This window comes from Enoplosus armatus, chromosome 21, assembly GCF_043641665.1.
Source record: "Enoplosus armatus isolate fEnoArm2 chromosome 21, fEnoArm2.hap1, whole genome shotgun sequence".
Taxonomy (NCBI): Eukaryota; Metazoa; Chordata; class Actinopteri; order Centrarchiformes; family Enoplosidae; genus Enoplosus; species Enoplosus armatus.
The window spans coordinates 12,584,477-12,604,310 of NC_092200.1; the positions used below are offsets into that span (position 1 = coordinate 12,584,477).

The following is a 19,834-nucleotide window of genomic DNA, read 5'->3' on the forward strand; positions in this document are numbered from 1 at the left end:
TTTGTCTCTGAAGGACACAAAAGATCATGGCAAAATCTTTTTGCTGTACAGTCAGGGTCAGAGTTAGTGCCTACAAATGCATGAGCAGATAGGCACACACACACACACACACTTTTCACTGTCACTTCACAATGGTGTTTTCCTAGAGTAAAAGGATGAGATGACTAGGCCCAAGTTTGGGGAATTACAGACTCAAAAGGATAACAAAGAGTGAAAGGTTGTCAAATAAACATGCACCAGCAAACACATGCATTGACATGCACACAATGCAGTCCAGCAGAAGTGTTGCTTGTACAATCCTGTCTTTGTTCAAAACACCTATACCCTTGCATGGTGTCTGTGCAGTACTATATCCTTAATTAGGCCATAAAATCAGCATCAAAATTGTTTAATGAAAGACATTCACATGTACATAAAGTCCAGGGCATTAGAACTCTTATTCCCAAATGGGCCTATAATTATCTGGCTCAGTGCCAGGTCCCAGGCTTTAAGAGAAAGATACCGGTCAGCACTTAAATTAATCTTTTTCATACCAGTCTCTAATGAACAGAAAGTGCTCGAGTCAGGAGTTGCAGCCCCAGAAAACTAACAGAACGCATACACATGCACATACACACAAATAGAGGGTCTTTAAACTGAACACTGGCTGGAAATGTTGCCTACTATAGAGCCTTTTCCATTGGTGAAAACATTCACATCATCTATCACTATAGGAGCGTAAAGCAGCGATAATATACCTTTTCTTCCATATAACATAACCTACTGTAGCATGTACTGTTCGCATGGGTTGTTGTGTAGCTAAAATATACAAAAAGGAAGAAAAAAACATGTTCTCATGTTCTATTTGACTGCAGAACTATAGAACAAGAATACAACCGTGATTTATTACATTAACTTCAGTGTTTGATCTCTGGTTGAAACTGTCTTATTCCTTCCCTCTGTCTACACCTGCCAAATGTGTATGGTCTACAAGGAAATACCTTTGAAACATTTACCATGTACCCTGTGAAAGAATACTGTTGTTCACTAAAAATTATATAGAGTGGGCAAAAGGAGGGCATCCAAAAAGGTGGCTTACCATTTTGGACGCCGCCAGTGTCCGCTTAAGCTTTGCACTAGCTTCCTCATGGAAATTCACCATGTGGCATCAAAGCCAAGGTATAAAACGAGGGCCCGAGCAACAAATATGGTGTGTTTTAAGAGTGGAACATTTGAAATAGGTGCAGCGGGTGAATATTGTTTTTGACAGGTTTAAAACCTGGTTGTGCTCACTGGTTTGAGATGTAAAAAGGAGAGGAAAAAAAAGGCTTGAAGCTGGGCTTGTGTTCTGGAGGAAAAAAAGTGGACAGGAGCAGGAGAGAGTAGGAGATGGAATAAGCAGGACAAAAAAGGAGAGAGAGAGAAATAGAAAAAGAGAGCAGGAGAAAAAGAGAGGGGGGGGCATGTTAAAATGTACGGTAATGATTTATCTGAGCATGCTTTTCTGCTGCACCCCAAATCTCATCGAAACTTTGATCCATGTGTAATTAAAACCAAACGTACGCCGGCAACAGTCTCCATTTCAGGATTGGGAGCGCTTCTCCTGTTCGTGTGTGTGTGTGTGTGTGTGTGTGTGTGTGTGTGTGTGTGTGTGCGTGCGTGCGTGTGTTAGGATTCACATATGTTTCTAAGCGCTGGGCCCCCATCTGTTTTGGGAGTACATGTACAGTATAAACAGACACTTTGGGGAGTACAGATTCATGTTGAAATACACATAGGCGCTGACACACACACACACACACACACATACACACACACACTGATGGATGTATGGACTAATGCTATGCTGGAATGCTATTCAAAACGTGTTACCCCTCCACCCCCACCCCACCCGCTCCTTCAGGTCAAGCAAAGCAAAAACAAGTTAAGCGCTCATTTTCTCCCGGCAGCATTAACATAGGGATGACTAAATAATGGACTCTGACTCTTGGTCTTCTGGTTTAAATTACAGCACAGCCCCCTCCCCTTACACCCTGCAACCCCTCACCAACCATCCAACCCCCACTCAAAGAAAAACGATTAATCTTTTTTTTTTTTTGTCTCTCTGAATGTTTTACAGTTCTGTTACACTTATTAGCTGCTGGCAGGACGGAGAGTCTTAAATGAAAGCCAAATTGCTTTGGTCATGAGAAAGGAAATGAAAGCTCACTCCAGGGAGAGACTGTGTAGCCGTAGCATACGTGTGTGTGTGTGTGTGTGTGTATGTGTGTGTGTGTGTGTGTGTAAGTAAGTAAGTAATGTATGTGTGTGTGACAAATGTATGTGTGTACAGACCTTTTCACTATGAGATACTCCCAAGGTGAAATTTCATAAGCTGACTGCTTGCCTGCCTGGGATGTCCCTGTGCACGGGACAGTGTGTGAGTATGTGTGTTGCAGATATAAGCGCGGCAGCCTAATAGGAACAGTATGCTCATTTTGGAGAGATTAGGAGGAATGGACGGGTCTGTATCGAGAGACGTGATCTGGATATGAAGGCCAAAGGAGGGAGGGAGGGAGGGAGAGAGGGAGGTTTGACAGAATAAAGAGGGAGTGGTGCAAGAAAAGAAAAAAAGAGATGGGAGGAGTGTAACGAGTAAAGAAAGACGGATCTGACTTCAAACGAAGAAAACTGACCACCACAACTGGAATCAGCATTTATCTAAAATCTAAAATGTGAAAAACAAAAAAAGTCAGGGAGTGTGTGTACTGCACCAGAAAGAAGACAGGTGACAAAAAAAGCATGAAACATGAACCCCAAAATAGCCTTAAAAATAACAACAAAAAAAAACTTAAGCAAACAGACAAAGAGGCACAGACCTTGGCCGGAGGAGCACTCCTTGACGTGGAACAGCTCGTGGAGGCTCAGTCCATCCTCGTCCCCTCCCAGGCCTTGCTGGTGCAGCTGGAGTTTCCTCAGTCCTTCGTTCTGCTGGTGGCGAGCTGAGCGGGCGTGCTGCACCAGGTTGAGGCGGGCCTTGGTGGAGTAGTCGCACAGTGTGCAGTAGTAGACGCACGACTCCGGGCTGTACGCACTGTCCTGCTTCTGCAAGAGCTGTGGAACGGGAGAGAGGAAGAGTGCAGATGTTAGATGGTGTTCATGTTTTAGGGCATGCTGTGGTCGATTCAAGAATGAATGAGTGTTTTCAATACTGGTGATATTGCAAAGATACTTGGATGAATTTCAATGCAACAAGTGACGCAGAAAATCATGTTCTTAGTGTTTTGTGCTTTATGGCTATAAAAGCCTTCCCTTCTACTCTCCACCAGTTTGGTTCCAAACTTCCAACGCCCAGAAATCCCATTTCTCTGGCTTCAAACAAGAAAGTCAGTGGGTAACACCTCAGTCACTTGGCCTGTCTTCACCCTTTACAGTATGTGATTTAAACTAATGAAGCAAAAAGGCCACAGATTACCCACTAATCTTCGGTATTAGAACGCTGTTAATTTCATTTTTACCACAGAGTCACAGTAGAGCTAGTAGTGGGCAGTGCTACAACAAGCTACGATAGAGAGCAATGATTAAATCCAAAGGACGAAGACCATTTTGTTTAATAATTTCAAATAGAGAGAATACTATTAGCGCAGTAACAGATGTTCAAATACTACACATTCCAAATTAACTGGATATGTTTTAGGTGACAAAGATTAAAAACACACAAAGAGTCAGATAAGGGGTTGAGTTCAGAACACTATTTTTGTCTGTAACATGCACATTGTCCAGCTCTCCTCATTGTTTGCAGCTGCAGGGGTTTCTCATTCAACGTGTGCTGTCAGTTGCAAGCCCTTAATTTCCAGTTGCCTCTTTAATGGCATTGCAGCCATGCAAAGCTACCCCCTACCTCGATGTGTGCATGCGCACAAACACACACAAACGCACGCACAGCCCCCATCCCACCTTGCCCTACTCCCATACACCCAGTCAAGCCAAGCATATCAAGTGTGCCTCTGTTGTTGCTGCCGGGCTAATGAACAATGCACAAAAACAAAAGACCAGGCCAAGCTTTTATTATCTGATCCTCTGTGGAGGGAGGGGAGGGGGGAGGGGGGAAGACACGGAGAGGAAAAGAGAGCAAGGCAAAGAGACAGAGACACAGAGGTGGCTCACCAAGGTTAGTTTATGCTTTGTTAAGATTTATTCATACAGCCATGTGAGAAACAGGTGCAGGGTTCTATGCATGAATTAATACACATAATGGCGTGTGTGTCTGTGCGTGTGCTAACCCTACTCTGTCTCTCATGGTTCCTATAGGAGGAAGTTTCATTCTTGAAGCACATGAAAAGTTAGCTAGGTGATATTTTCTCCCGAGCATTGTGGCATCATGTTATATGGAGCAAGAAGAGAGAGATTGGAAAAATGTATGTGTGGGAGGAGTGTGTGTGTGTGTGTGTGTGTGTGTGTGTGTGGTGAGAGGAATAGGGCGGAGGGGTGGTGGTGGTGGTGGTGGGGGGGGCACAGTTAGCTGCAGGTGTGTGAGTTCTAACCCCCCTCTTCCCTCTTCCTCCTTTGACAAACAGGGATTAGCAACATAGCTACAGCCGCTAACACATCTTTTCTCTCTGTCTCTCCCTCTTTCTTTCTTTTGTAGGAAATCTTACGAGGTTTTTCTCACGAGACGGTGGGACGTCCCCTCGCAGTCAGAGGCCCTTTCAGAAGTCTTAAGTTTTAATTAAGTCAGAGTTGTCAGAAGAAAGCTCCCCTAGTCCAGAGCTCAGGGCCATTAATTACAGCTATCTTTGTTTCTCTGTGAAAAGAGGCCTCCCTCGCTCCCTCTCTCTCTCTTTCTGGGCTTCTTTTCTTTCTTCCCCTCCCTCCCTCCCTGGAAAACTGGGCTGCTGAGCTTTACCGTGGAAACCACACAGACGTGTGCTCACGGAAGCAAACGCACATATATCACATGCACAGAGTGCACACAAACATGCATACACATGAAAATGTCTTTTCATTTGAAATATAAACTTTTCTAATTGCCTCGCCTTCCTTTTGAGATTTTTTGGGCACATCCAACTGGTAGGAGACCCTGGGGTAGACCTAGAACATGCTGGAGAGATTATATATCCCATCTGGCTTGGGAACGCCTCAGGATCCCCCAGGAAGAGCTGCAAAATGTTGCTGAGGAGAGGGACGTCTGCACTACCTTGCTTAGACTGCTATTACCTTAATGGTATGGCCATTAAGGTGATTGCACTAGTTCAAAATTAAAATTTTCATATAAAATCAGCAGTGGCTTAAAATGCTTTACATCCTTCAATGCCTTCACATATATTCTATTTGTTTTGAGGATATGAGGCTTGGGCAGAACGTAGTTAGATGATATACTTGGGGTTGAACCGGGCTGCCAGATAGGTTTAGGCCTAATATTAATTCTCTCCCCATCAGCACATTCCAGAGGGTTTGTTTAAGACCTAAACTAGAGGACTGTCTGTCGCTCTCTGGCACTCTGCAGGCCTGAAATGCAGGCGGTCTGGTGATCACAGGCCAGAACATCCATGATTTATGAACTTTTAAAGGAGCACTTTGACTCCTGCCAGGCGTGGGCTGTGTAATGCATATTCAAACACACAAACACACTGTTTCTGCTCCTGGGTTTGCGCCCGTGTGTGTCTGCTTAAAATGTGTATGTAATTTATGCCGCGGCTGATTTGTGTGTGTGTATATGTGTGCTGTACATACATTTGTGTCATATGAGCATCTGTGTGTGCCTGTGTTGTGCGTGTGTGTGTAGAATGGCAAAAAAGCCCATCCCTGTCAATATGGCACCTCTCCAGAGTGCCCGGTGGTTAATTGTTGGGGATTAGTGTTTGGCAAACAACCAAATAAGCTAACACTCCCTGTGGGCCAATCAAAATCAGCTAAACAGTACTCCCAGGGTGGACCTAAACATGGCACAGACGGCTCTGGATGGTGGAGGAGGTGCACATACACACCCCCATACACACAGAATGCAAAATATGACACTCGGGACTTCCTGTTTACCTGTCAAAAACACAACATTGTGAGCTGTGTCGATGACACGCACACACACACACAGACACACACACTGGGACTTGCATGAGGAGAGGGGAGGAGAGTCAATTTGACAGGTAAGGGAAGCTCCCTTGTGTGGTGGTTTGCTGTTGGTGTGTGTGTGTGTGTGTGTGTGTGTGTGTGTGTGTGTGTGTGTGTGGGTGAGGATGACAGAGGACTGCATTCATTATGCAGAATGAGATGTTTACAAAACACCTTTCTCGCACACACATAAACACAAGCGCACACACCTCCCCTCCGCTCACTCCCTGGGTTTGCGGGGACGATAGCAGCGCTGCTGTCTCATATTCATTTGTTCTATCTGTGGTGACAAAGCTGCCTCATTAACTGAATTCTTAATAAGCCAAGGCAAAAAGACATCTCCTCACAACTTCTTTTATCTCTCTGTGCATGTACATGTACGTGAAAGTGTGTGTGTGTGTGGGTATAATTTCAGTGCTTCAAGTTCTTTTCTTCTTACTGTACGTGTGTGTGTGTGTGTGTTTGGTTTTTATGCATCAGTAATTTCGACTCCACATTTTTTGATTTTACCTCACAAGTGTGTTTTTGTGTCTGTCTACAATTCAATCCTGCGTTCTTTTCTTGCCTGTGCTTGTGTGTGTGCGCTGGTAACATGACAAAAATATTTTGAAAGAAGCGCAAAGCAGTGGGGTTGTGTTTTCCTCCATAAACCAAATGAAAAATTAGGGTATTCAGTACAAACATGACATTTCCTGTCATTAACGGTAGAACCAGGCAACTAATGAACATATAGTGAAAATAAGAAGCTTCCACTACCGCAGCTATCTCTTAATAACCAGTGTGTGTGTGTGTGTGTGTGTGTGTGTGCATGTGTGTGTGTCAGAGCGTGTGTGTACACGTTTTATACCTAAAGAATCAGTACATACATGCTGTTTTCCTTTTTGTGTCCGCTGAGAGTATGCACATGCATGCAAATGTGCATCCCACACATTGTGAAAATGAAAACCTCTTTATCTCCTTTCATCAGTGTTTTTTTTAGGGGAAGCAGGGAGCTTGTTGTTGGGTATACCTTCTTTTTGGAACGTCACCAGCTTCCGGTGCTATCCCCTGGGCCCCCGGGGGCCATCGGAGACAAAAACAGCCCCACTTGGCCCAGCAAATAACAAAAGCGTGTTTTGTTCCTTGAAAGTATTTTAAACACATACCAGCGCTGCCTGGAAGGCTGCCAAGTGTAGAATTCCATCAGTGCTACCACCTCCCTTACACATGTTACTGCTAACCGCCGCTCAGCCCCCAAGACATAGATGTAACGCAAGATCACTGCCAATGGATTTGCTGGCAGACTGCACTGCTGAAAAGAGATGCTGAGGGCCCAGGTATGTGCCACCTTCCCTTCCACAGATAAAGAAAGCAGCAAATATAGTGTATAGAGAGACAGATTCAGTGCTGCACACGCACAAAAACAAATATGCAAATAGATGTCACATACAAAAACTGCTGAATGCACATTGCATATGCACACATATATACACAAAATGCACATCTCCTGCTTCTCTCTCTCTCTCTCTCTCTCTCTCTCTCTCTCTCACACAAGGCCACTGTGTGTGATCTAAAGATACTGGAGACACAAAACAATCCCAGAAAAAAAAATCCCCCACAACCTACCCAACCTTCTTTTCTTTCCTGATGATGGCCGTCTTCCCTTTCTTTACTACCAAGCCTCTCACTTTCATAAATGCAACGAAACATATTTCCTGGAGCTAAATTGCCTCTCCTGTTTCTCTCTGTCTCTGCCTGCTGGTAGTCACATATGATCACAGCTCTGGGGCCTGTCCATGAGGTGCAGGGCCTGTGGGCGAGCTTAGCTTAGGTCACCCAATAATAATAAGCATCTATCGCATAATGGCTGGCAAGCCAAATAAATGAATTATCACAACGAGTCTTTCATACTAGCTTTCTGCTGCTCTTCTCCATTTCTCTCCAACTTCCTTCTTTTTTTTCCACTCCATTTCTTTTTTATTCCTCTTTGCTATTTATCAGCAGAAAAAATTGAGGAAGCCAATTGTGATAGGGCTTTGTGAGAGCTTGGAAAATAATGTAACTCATTAATGGTCTTGCCCTCCATTTTTCTGACTCCACACAGTCACTCACACATACACTTGTAGCAGTGACGTAAGTGTGTCTGACGTATGGGGCCAAAGGTCAATCTGAAGTTCACAGCTTCCTGACCTCTGGCCCCTCTCTTGGAAAAATCCCTTCTGACTCTATCTCTTACTCTCTCTGTTGCCCGGGCACACACACACACACACACACACACACACACACACACACACACACACACACACACACACACACACACATTGTGCTTACCAGAGCAAAGAAACAAGGAAAAAAAGAATCCTGCTGATTTACAACATGATCCATTTCTTCGGGTCCTAGTCGGTGAGGGTGTAGGTAATACCTTTTTTGCGTCTCTAAGCACAGTCTCCATATATTTTATTTTGTACTGCAGTTGGGAATAACAGATTCTAGGAGACAGAGACATGGACAAATCTTACTTACTCATCGGTGCATGTGTGTATGTGTGTTAGGTGTCTTGAAAGCCAGCTCACCTCCACCCCCCATGAAAATGGATCAGTATTTACATTAGCATTAGATTTAGACAGCATGGCTCAGCCACTTACTCCCTATTAGCCATCCTGACCTTAGCCCATTAGGGTCTAAAAGCCCCCGCTTGTCTCCATTGCCGCCAGGTGAGACTGACCAGACCTCCCCATTTCCCTAAACCATATTGCTGCTGAGATTATCTTTTCCATCGACTCACAATGGGACAGAGATCATAAAATGCTGAGATCAAGATCATCGAAATGCTAACATGCTTGTGGGATTATCTTTTTCCAGTGCTGTGCAAGGGGAGGGATATTGCTGAAATATGAACATGCTTTTGGGTAAGGTTCATCATTTTCCATTTTTCCCAACATGCAAAGATGCTTTTGGGAAATCAAGGCAAGGCCTAATTGACAGGATCTATGAAGAGAAAAACAAAAATAAAGGGGTTGAAAATCTGGGGCTTCAGCTTATTGGCTGGTACCATCAAAGAGGTTTGTACTACACTGATGTTGTTATACTTAACTAAAACTGAAAGGAAAGAGAAGGGAAAATAACTTTGGTGCAGAGAGGAGCAGCAATTTCTGCCAAGTTTGTTTTTCTTCGTTCTGTTCATAACGGAGACTTGCTGAAAAATGTCTATTAGAAAGAGTTAGACAAAAAGAATGACAGAAACATACAGTGAGAGAAACTAACCGATAGATTGAGAGGCGAAGAGAGTGAGAATCTATGACAGAGAAAACAAAAGAACAAGAGACGGAGAGAGAGAGAGGGAATGATAGGGAAGAATCTAGACGAGCGCAGTCGGGTTCAAATCACTAATTACACATTCCTGAGCCTGTGAAGGGGAGTATTGTTTTCCAGTTAGCCCCTACCCTGTCGCATGGTTTCACTTAGCACAAAACAAAAGGTACAGGGAACAAAACACAAGCCTAATACCAGGCCCTCCTAATGACAGAGAAATGGGAGAAATTATCCCTGGGGTGGATCCTCGTGAGAAAATGGCTGGTGATTACTGGACAATGGGAGTTCATTTTGAAACTGTCACAAAATGGCAGACTGTCTGCTTCTTTATTTTAAGAGCCGTATTCATTAGATGAGTGCGCTGTCATACTACGTTTTTGATAGATACACCACTGCACACATGACCTCGCTAATCTATACCTATCTAACTTTAAATATATATATATATATAATGTTACAAAATCCACTTCCTCACACTAAAATGTTATATTTCAACACACTTCATAGAACAAAAGGCGAGGTTAAAGGCCTTATTCCTCAAAAACAATGTGGCTTATTGTGTGCACAAGCTGTGTATAAGTGTGTAAGTGTGTGTGTGTGTGTGTGTGTGTGTGTGTGAGAGAGCACACGTTGGAGTGGTACCTCTGCCAGGGAGAGCACAATGAAAGCACCTCTTCAGCAGCGTCGCTTTGCATATTGCCACAGGAAATCAAATGCCTTGCAGTTGACCTACAAGATGGCACACTTGATCCCTCCCTACGTTCTTTACAGAAGGCGGCTGATCTCAGTCTGCGCGTCTCTCCTTTTGTCTGCTTTACAACTCTTTATCAAAACTCAAACATTTAAATAGTGGCTGTGTATCACAGAGCACACACTGATAACTATTTCTGTAACAGTTTCTGACACGTCACATAAACTCAGTCAACCAGACATTTGACAACCTGGGGTTTTCTGTCGACCCCCATAAACCCATAATGATGAGCTCTGTGCTGTTCCGGCAACATAGAGGACCCTACCATTTTCTGCATGAGCCGGGGGGTGGGGGGGGGGTGGGTAAGCGGATAGCACTGGCAGCACTGGGCAGAGTCGCCTGGCTGGTAGTGTTTGCCCAGGCCCCGGCCGTCTAAAGGAAGGATATTGTTTTCCCCTGAAAAAGCCTCAGCCGCAGTCTACATACCAGCGTCCACTCAACATACCAATGGGCTCTTTGAAGATTACTCAAATGTTTGCCTTTGTTCCCCCCCCCCCCCATCCGCCCCTACCCCTAGTCCTAACCTACACTCCTGCCAGAACGAGGAAAAGAGGAGAAAGGACAGAGGGAAAAAAAATCAGACTTATATCTTCAGAAAACAGTGGGAAAGCAATACCTCCCTCAGCTGCACTCAGATTCAAAATGGCCTCTGTAGGGGATGGGCAAACTCTGAAAGGAATAATAGCGCTATGGCCACCAGCATAGTAAATCTAAACATAAACAATAGAGAAGGGCGGCATATTAATGCATGGCGGCATGTTAAATGCAAGTCTCCCATCTGTCTGCTGATAAAGTGCAACATGCTTTTAAGGACAGTCCACTCCTCATCCCTGTGCAAGTAAGTCCACAATTAGAGTTGAGTATGATAATTCCAATGGGTTAATTTAACTAAATGTGCTGAAACTCAGGACCCCCCACCCCCCCTCCACCTAACCCACATTAATCCTGAACAAGTAAGTGGGCTTTCTATCAGGTCTATTTCAAAGCATTAGGGATTACCTCGCAGAAACTAAGCTGCTTGAACTCACAGGAGGTCAGCGGTATTGTGCTGCTGCAAGGATGGAAGACCAGCGGTAGAGACGGATAGACAGCAGGACAGGTCAGTTCCTCTTTCTCCAGCTCTCCAACAGCATCCCTCAATCCTTCACCCTCCCTCCTTCTTTCTCTCTCTTTTCATCCCCGTCTCTCTCTCTTAACCGTATAATCGAATATCTCCCACTACTTATCTATTCACTGAGCACCTAATGGTTAAAATCAATTACAGCTGGAATGCTGAAATGCCGAATACTGGGCCACATGCTGATAATGACAGAGAGAGTGTGAGAAGGAGAGGGAAAGCAAGAAAGAGAGAGAGAGAGACTTGGGACTGTTCCAAGAGAGGCACAATTACCTCCAATCGATTGATTATTGATTTGGAAGGGCGTTGAGGAGTATTTCAGTTCAACTTTGTCCATATCAATATCCTGATAGCTTCATGAGAGGGGAAAAGCATGATTGTGCTATCTAAATACCATTCTAAACCTGATGTAACATTTCAGACTATTTGAAGAATAGAACACCTACATGTCCCTAATTAACACATACAGTATTAAGACAACTTTCATAGAAATTAGGCATGCAAGTCAGTGAACGCCAATGAACTTACACAAAAATATTTATCTGATCTGGCTGCCATGTGATCTGTCTGAAGCGGCTCTGATCAAATCAAGGTATCAAAAGTGAAGGCAACGTTCCCCGAGAGATCACATTTGAGATCATGTGCCCTCTTTGATTATACCTCAGTTTTTTTCAAAACACTCTTGTTATCTTTGTCCCAACAGGATGATCAAGACCCAAGAGAGAAAAGAAGGGATAGAGGGGAGTTGAAGATGGGAAAAAAAAGGGAAGGGAGGAAGGGAGAAGTGTGTGAGTAGGGGCTGTAGGGAAGGAAGGAGGAGGAGGAGGGAAGTGTGTATTTGGGTGGGTGTGGGAGGGTTCAGCCAAGGGGAAAAAAAAGACAAACTCCTGCGAGCTCCTTTGTTCCTGCATCCCAGCGATGTTCCCTTCCCTCTGGTGGTCTGGAAGACACTGACCCCCACCCCCTGTACACACTCCACACTACTAACCCCCCTCCCTTTCTGCTATCATTCCCATACCTGTCAGCCCTGATCTGCTTCACAGTCCCCTGCACATGGACAAATGGCTTGGCCCTGGCCTGGCCTGGCCCAAATGACCCACAGCTCAGAGAGGAGTGGGGATGATTATGAAGAGGATCACATCTGGCTATTAATATGAGAAAACCAGCCCTGTCTGTTTCTTTTGTCTTACACACAGAAAAACACACCTTGCTAAAGGAGGAAAAAAAGGCTTCTCTACCATCACAGTCTGCAGGCCTTAACCAATTCACCGGAGAGGTATGAAGAAGAGAGGAGGGGAGGGGGAAGCTGGCTAGTGTAATTAAACATTACATATGAGTGTCAATCAGGAGCTGGACCAAAGCTGGACATTGCACACACACCAATGCTTTGCCGACCATCTGGTTAAGGCATTGGAGGGAGAAGGGGCGAAACTCTTATTAATATCTATGAGGATTATTTGTAGAAGGGGGAGGGTGGAAAAGTCTGTCCATTCAAACCTTTCTGTCAAACACACAATGCGGCAGCATGCACACAAACACACACCTGCTTTTATGCTTTAATTAGCCGCCACCATCCGTCCCCCAATTCACCATCCCCGGACCTCTGAAAGATTTCCATTGTAATCTCCATGCAGGTGAAAGAGGAGACGATTTGAATAATCTACTAACCGGCGTCTCTTTGCCTTGCTCACACAGAGAGAGAGAGAGAGAGAGAGAGAGAACCTTTCTGGCAAAAACACTGAAGTGAATTCATTCGTCTGTTCAGGTTTACATCGCTGAACTCTCGGCAGCAGGCTGCATCATCCGTCTCCATGACAGAACATGAAAATCTATATCTCACATTCAAGTAGCATCAACTGTGAAGTGTCTGCGAACATTCCTTTTTGAAGAGAATAGCAACTCTTTAAGTCTGTCTGTGAGTGTGCGACAAGGACACAGTGATCAAGAGCCTGTGTCTGGAACAAGCGGACATGGGCTCAAGTGGAAAATGGTAACTTGATAACCAAGACTACAACTGTGTGTGAGTGTGTATGAGGTTACTGTATGTGCCAGTGTGTCTCTATGAATGTATGTAATCCCATACCTCTGTATGCACATATGCATTTACGTGAGTGTGTGTCATAAATGGTGCCATGCATTTGTAATAGATTTCTATTCCGGGGACCAGCACAATGGCTTTTTATGCAGATCTATTGAAGTCAATCTCCTGTCCATTTCCCCATCACACAAGTCCAAATGACAGTCCAATAATTTGGGCTGCATATATATAGGGCCATTTGATTTTCAAATGAGAGTGGGCATGGTTGACCCTTGCTAATAGCCAAGGCACAGCGGTAGACTTAATATCACAGATGCATAAGCACAGCCATCTCCAACTGAGGGAGATGGAGGAGAATAAAATGTGAGGGAGGGGGCAAGAGAAAGGGGGGAAGGAAGAAAATAAAAATACAAAAAATACAAAGGAGATGATGAAAATGAGAAAAGGGGAGACTCTTCTTTTGATGCATCTTTTCCTTCCATCCCTCCCTCCCTCCTCCCATCACTCCACTTGTTTAATTCCCCCCACCCCTCGTTTCCCGGCTGTGGTATTGCCAAGAGGATCATGGGTAATGAGATGGCCTATCTGCGGCTCCCCAGGGGAGAGACAGAATGAGGGAGAGAGAATGAGAGAAAGAGAGAGTCAGAGACAAAACAAAGAGGGTGGGTAAGACAGAGGGAGTAAAAGAGTGTGAGACAGCATCAGAAGGAGACACTTTCCATCTCTCCTCTTATACTTTGTATGTCCCACTAATAAAAAGCGCTCCATCCAAATGTCCTCACCTCCCTCTCTCCCTCCATGTCTATCATAAAAAGTTGAGCATTTTATAAGCCTATGAGTCTGAATTCAAAGGAGAGCATAAGGGAAGAAAGGAAGGAAAGGGAAGAAATAATGAAAAGAAAAACAGAGACATGGAAATGTGCAGTGGACCCCAGACGTCCATTTCCGCTTGAATTATGATGGAAAGCTGGACAGACAGACAGGGGTGGGGTGGTGGTGGCTAAGGACAGTTTAAGATTTATTCGGACAGCCATCTGAGAAACAGGTGCCACGGCCTATGAGACACAGTGTGTGTGTGTACATGTGTGTGTGGTCCTTGACCATGCCACATTGACCATGAACATTCTCAACTCCTAATGACCCAGGGGCAAGCACAGCCCAGATCTTAACCTCAAAGCTCAGTGGGGACACACTTACACACAAACACACATGCTCACTACAAAATAAAGCCCCTGCTTAGCCCTGCAGCACTTGTGAATGGCACTGACAGATTTACTCCTGTCTCCATGTGTATTAAGGCCAGTGTTTGTTATTAAAAATCATAACGAAGCCCTACATCATCTCATATTCAAAGCTAAGCCAAACACGAGCCAGGCCAGCTATGGACACGCTACGCTACGGCAACATTTAACGCAGGGCTTACCTCACAGGCTGCTAGCATGCAAACGCTACATTAAAACATCTTCCATTTAGTCATTTATAAAGATTTGAAGTTGACAGCTGTGATAATATTGAAGTGAGGTTATATAGACACTTTTAAATTCCAACCAAATTCAGTATCATGAGAGATAATGTGGAAAAAACGCCCTGTGCAGTAGTAAACAAACAGGGACCAATGAGATTGCCTACATTTCCTCCCCAATCAGCAGCGAGGCGTAGACCTCTGCTTTTCCCATATAAGGCCCATGACTTCCTGCGCCACCTGCTGTGCCCTGGACACCAGATGACTTGATGTCCATGTGCTGCTAATGTCATTTCCCTCTTGCTGTTTCAAAGTCTGGAAAAAAAACACTTTCAAACTCTCAATTCCCCTTAGAAGTACTCCATTGCTGCTACAAAGCAGCCATAAAATCTCCTGAATATGCTTTTTGTTTGTATCTTCAAATGGTTTCCCATGCCATAAAGATATTCTCTGTTTCCAAAAAACCAGATGGTAAAGTCGTCAGCACTCGAATCTTTTATGCGCCCGGCCAAGCTACCTCCATCCCCATGTGCTTTTCACCTCTGCCAATACATAAAAGGAGAGGTGTTTTTCTGGTCAAATAAAGAAATGATTTTTTTCCCTCTGCTTTTGCTCTGCCGCTCCTTGCTTTCTCTCCCCCTCTCTCTGCTTTACTACCACATGTCCAAGGGTAAAATAGTGGGATTTCTGCCAGAGGCATAAAAAGCGTCATCTGTGGAACAGATTTGTTGAGGCCTGTGGGGTAGGTGGGTGGGTAGATGAGGTACAGGGGTGTATGGGTGCACAGAGGGGACATTGGGATGACCCTCACTTGCCTTAGCTAAACTGGTGTTTGTGTGTGTTTCTTGGAAAGCAAAATGAGAACTAAGTTAGGAATATGTTCAGACAAGCCTCTTTATTTCATTTCTGTACAGTTTTTACTGTACTGTGACTGTGCTGTAACTGACATAAATAGCTTTCTTTAGATGATTAAATGGCTGCCAATGATCAGTGTAGCCTAGGTAACCTATCTGGCTATTGCCTTATATTAAATCAACTTAAACTGCCGTCAAAAGTGGCTCAATACTCTAAAATGCATGCACACATTCATAGACAGACACACACCTATGCTGAAGTCTTCCTCTGACAGTAAGGAGATCCTGATTAGTCTGGATGAATCAAGCTGATCCTATAGGTCAGGACCTCAGTTAATGTAGCCCAATATGCAAACAGCCCTTTGGTTAAGGATTTATAAATCAAAAATATTTCAATGCAATTAGTGATCAGTCCCTGAGGACAGACATCTCCAACTCATCCCGTGCCAAGTTCAGCCTTTGCCAGATTGTCAGCCAATCCTGTGTCAATATGTACATCCTGTCTAAGTCAACTACGACTGTGAGAATGCCAGTGTGCTTAATCCACTCAAGCCTTGCAACTGTAAGTAAGAATCGGTCACAGATTTCCAAATGAATGCAATTCCTTAAAGGTTACTGTGCAATGCAGAAAAATGATTCAAAAGGAGTGACTAAAGTCTGGTGGGTCATTTAATTTTTTTATAAATGTAAGGTTGCAGATTCAAATCTCAATCAAAATCATTGTATGTCATTCTGTCTCATCTGACATTTTACAATTATTTAAAAATAAAAATGACACTTTGAAAAGTAAATAATTGTGACATTTTCTTAGATAATGCAAAAGTGTGTACATAAGTATAGAAATAAAATTGTAGTTGTATATTCTATTTAAAATAAAACATCAATGGACAGTTTTATATCCTCTTGCTATTGTTGTCTCTACATTTAAGGCACAACATCCACACACACACACACACACACACACACACACACACACACAAACACCTCCCACTGCCAAATGTTGCGTAGAGTAGTAAAGAAATCCTCATTAATGTAATGCACTTGATCCTGTCCTGTAGGTCAAGGCCTCGGAAATGTAACAGCATCCTATTAAGCTGAAGGAGACGTCTGACAAACTAAATCACCTAAAACATATTGGAGAGGAGAGCGATGCCAAATGTTGGTCGTGTTGGAATTTCTTTGCAGAAACTGTTTATTGCTCATAGTGTGAAGAGTTTAATTAGTTAAGTAAGTGACTCCTGCTCTGATGGGCAACGAGTGTGGTAACCCTAAAACAAGTCACGACCAAATAATCCCATGCACCTATCGGCCATGTGTGTGTCTGCAGGAGAGCTGTGTGGATGTGGATGTAAATTAGTGTGTTTCTGGAAACATAAATTATGAAATGTATTAAATAAAATACATTTCCACATGTGTACACTTACATTAAAACATTTGAAGCCATTTTTTTAAACAATAATTAAAAAATACAAACATTACATAGAAATCGTGTTTTGTAATGTCTCTTGTTCTTCATGTGTGTCTCATATAGGGATCATATATCAAACGTTACATATATAGAGAGTGGTCTACGTTCAATGTGTCATTATTCAAGTTGTTAATAAGGCTCTACACTCTTATCATGACAGCTGAATTCTTGAATTATTCCAGAATTATTTACAGCTGGAAAAAAACAAGCTGAAGAAAATCAAAACTTTGAAACATTTGAAACTTGCTGTATGATTAACAGCAACAGTAGTGCCAGCTGGTCACAAGCAGCACATGTACCCATATCAGATGGGAATCACCCATCATCCACAGTGACCTTTTCCATCTCTGTCATTCCGTTCTCATGGGAACTTTATATCCATGTGACACTGCAGTTAAGGGGATGGAGCAAATTCTATATAAACAAAAACATGTGTGGTTTTTCTGAATCTGAACTTAAAGTGGTGTTCCCCTCAGATGTATACCAGTAAGAATGTTATTTTATCTGTATTGTACTGTGTGGATGTCAGTGTCCTGCAAAAATAATGTTTCCCCAAATTGATATCTGCATTTTCTTACTCACAGTCACTGTTCTTTTATTGCTGAGATTTTTTTTCTCAGTTGGAACAAAAACATGAGATTAGAGAACCGATGTTTCTGCAGGACACTTATAACACTGGATAAGAGCGTTTTTACCTTGTAGAGGCGGATGGCAGCCTCATGCCTCTGGTTGGTGGCATGCAGCCTCAGTTTATCCACGCTGTTGCTGTAGTAGTCACAGGCATTGCACTTGAGGTGCACTGGGTTGCCAATGGCCACACACTTTAATCTCCACTGGTTGGCCTTCCCTCCCTCCTTGATGTGGGCCACCAGCTGGTGCTTCTGCATGTGCTTGTCTGTCTTGCAGTGCAGCTGAAAGTTGGCCTTAAGCTGCGTGTTGTAGCTGCAGAGCTTGCACTGGTAGACGTCACCCATCACGCAACGCCACTCCTCTTCAGGCAAAGAGCGCTCTGCATTGACGTGGGCATTGAGAGCCTCCAGGCTGTCCGTGGAGTAGCAGTTGCACACAGCGCACTGGTAGAGGCGCAGTGAGGGGTCGTTGATGGGTGGCGACAAAGAGGAGAGGGAGGGGTCTGATGAAGACATACCCCCCATTCCACCTGAGGACACCAGGGATAGGTCGTCTGCCATGAGTTGACCACTGGCAAGACGCAACTCCGCTGATAGGTCAGTATTCACTACAAAGAAAATGAGCGAGAACGCAGGTTAGACAGCAAAGAGAAATACAGAAAGATGTTTAAAAAGTAGGGCTTTCATAAGGATTACATACGTGGAAGCAGAGAAGGATAACATGTCAGATAGAAGGCAGGCAGTATGCACAGCGGGAAGAATGGTACAAAAAAACAAAGAGGTATGACAGAAAGACAAAGCTCTGATGAAAATGAAAGGCAGGGAGGGATAAAGGATAGAGAGGAAGAGAAAAGGCTCTTTTAATGAAATTAAGTGTGGAGAGAGAAGTGAGTCCTCTATGCAGGCCTCTCTCACACAAAAGGATTTGATAAAATAAAGCCTCAGACTAGGGCTCCTTACAAAGTCTTGTCTATAAAAAACCCTAATAGGATTGAATCAGGATCAATTACAATCATCCTTTTCAACTTGCTAACTCGCTCATCAGGTAGCTTTAATTACTGCTCTCAGCAATGGCGAGGCAACGGTTTTAGGGCTCCAGGCTTTTCTCACATTCACACACAGATTTGGAAAAGCTGATCAATGCATTAAACATGTTTTCTCTTTCTTCTGCCCGCCCACCCTAGGACAAAAAAAAACTGATCTGCCATTCATACAAATGTAATTAACTCTTTCGTTTGATCCCTTCATTGCCTCTCTATGCAAGTTACCAAAGCTCATCAGATCTTTTTTTTCAGATAATATCTCAACACAGTGTTTGGAGCACAGAGGATTTAACAATTACACATCATCTGGACCTTTTTTTTTTTTTTTTTTTACACTTTAAGTATAATTCCCCCAATTAGTGGATGACTAAATGTGTGTTTTTGTGCAGGTGTGTGTATGTGTATTGGTTTTGAAAAAGACCACACATTTACCTGAATGAGGATGCAAAATGTGAGCAGAAATTTAGAATATGTAAATCTACCATTGTGTATATGCATTTAAGCATGTATATTCAGTGACTATTTGAATATATAAATATCCCGCTCACACTGTCTAAACCTATGTACAGCTGCGCTCACTACGGGGAGCTGTGTGTTATCAGTGTAATTCACTGAGAGTACATCTGCTGGCTGGGCTGTGACCTCCACACGAGAGGAGGGAGTGGGTGTGTAACACTGCAGGGTCATTGTTAAATCTCTCTCACTCCTACGGGAATCCGCTTCCTGCTGTGTAAGAGTGTGTGTGTCTGTGCGTGCGTGTGTGTGTGTGCACATGTGTGTGTTCTCTCCAGGGTAAGCGAAGGTGGGGTGGTGTGTGTAGGGGGGGGGATTAAGCTGACTTAAGAAAATTACAAATGAAAGATTAAGAATAATTCTCATGTGGCGTCTCATAATCATTTTTTAATCAGTGAGAAGGGTCAAAGAAAAGAGACAATGACAGAGGGACAATATGAGAGCAGAGATAAGAGGGGAAGCGAAAGAGGGTGCGGCAAGGAGGGCAAGGTAAAAAGGATGGGAACAGAAAAAGAGAAGGTGAGAGGGCAGGGAGAAAAATGAAGAGCAACAAAGGAAAGGTTCAAAGATAAAAACAATACCCAGATGGCATCAGATACATG

General features: G+C 43.7%; 1 protein-coding gene across 1 annotated transcript in view; it reads right to left on the reverse strand.

The window, feature by feature from the left end:
* Window positions 1-19,834, reverse strand: part of zfhx4 (zinc finger homeobox 4) — a 77,424-nt gene that overhangs the window by 32,731 nt on the left and 24,859 nt on the right. Inside the window, exons 5-6 of the mRNA XM_070927922.1 lie at window positions 17,743-18,284; window positions 2,838-3,072 (exon numbers count right to left, since the gene is read on the reverse strand). Of these exons, the coding sequence (XP_070784023.1) occupies window positions 2,838-3,072; window positions 17,743-18,284 (777 nt within the window). The remainder of the gene's footprint in view (window positions 1-2,837; window positions 3,073-17,742; window positions 18,285-19,834) is intronic.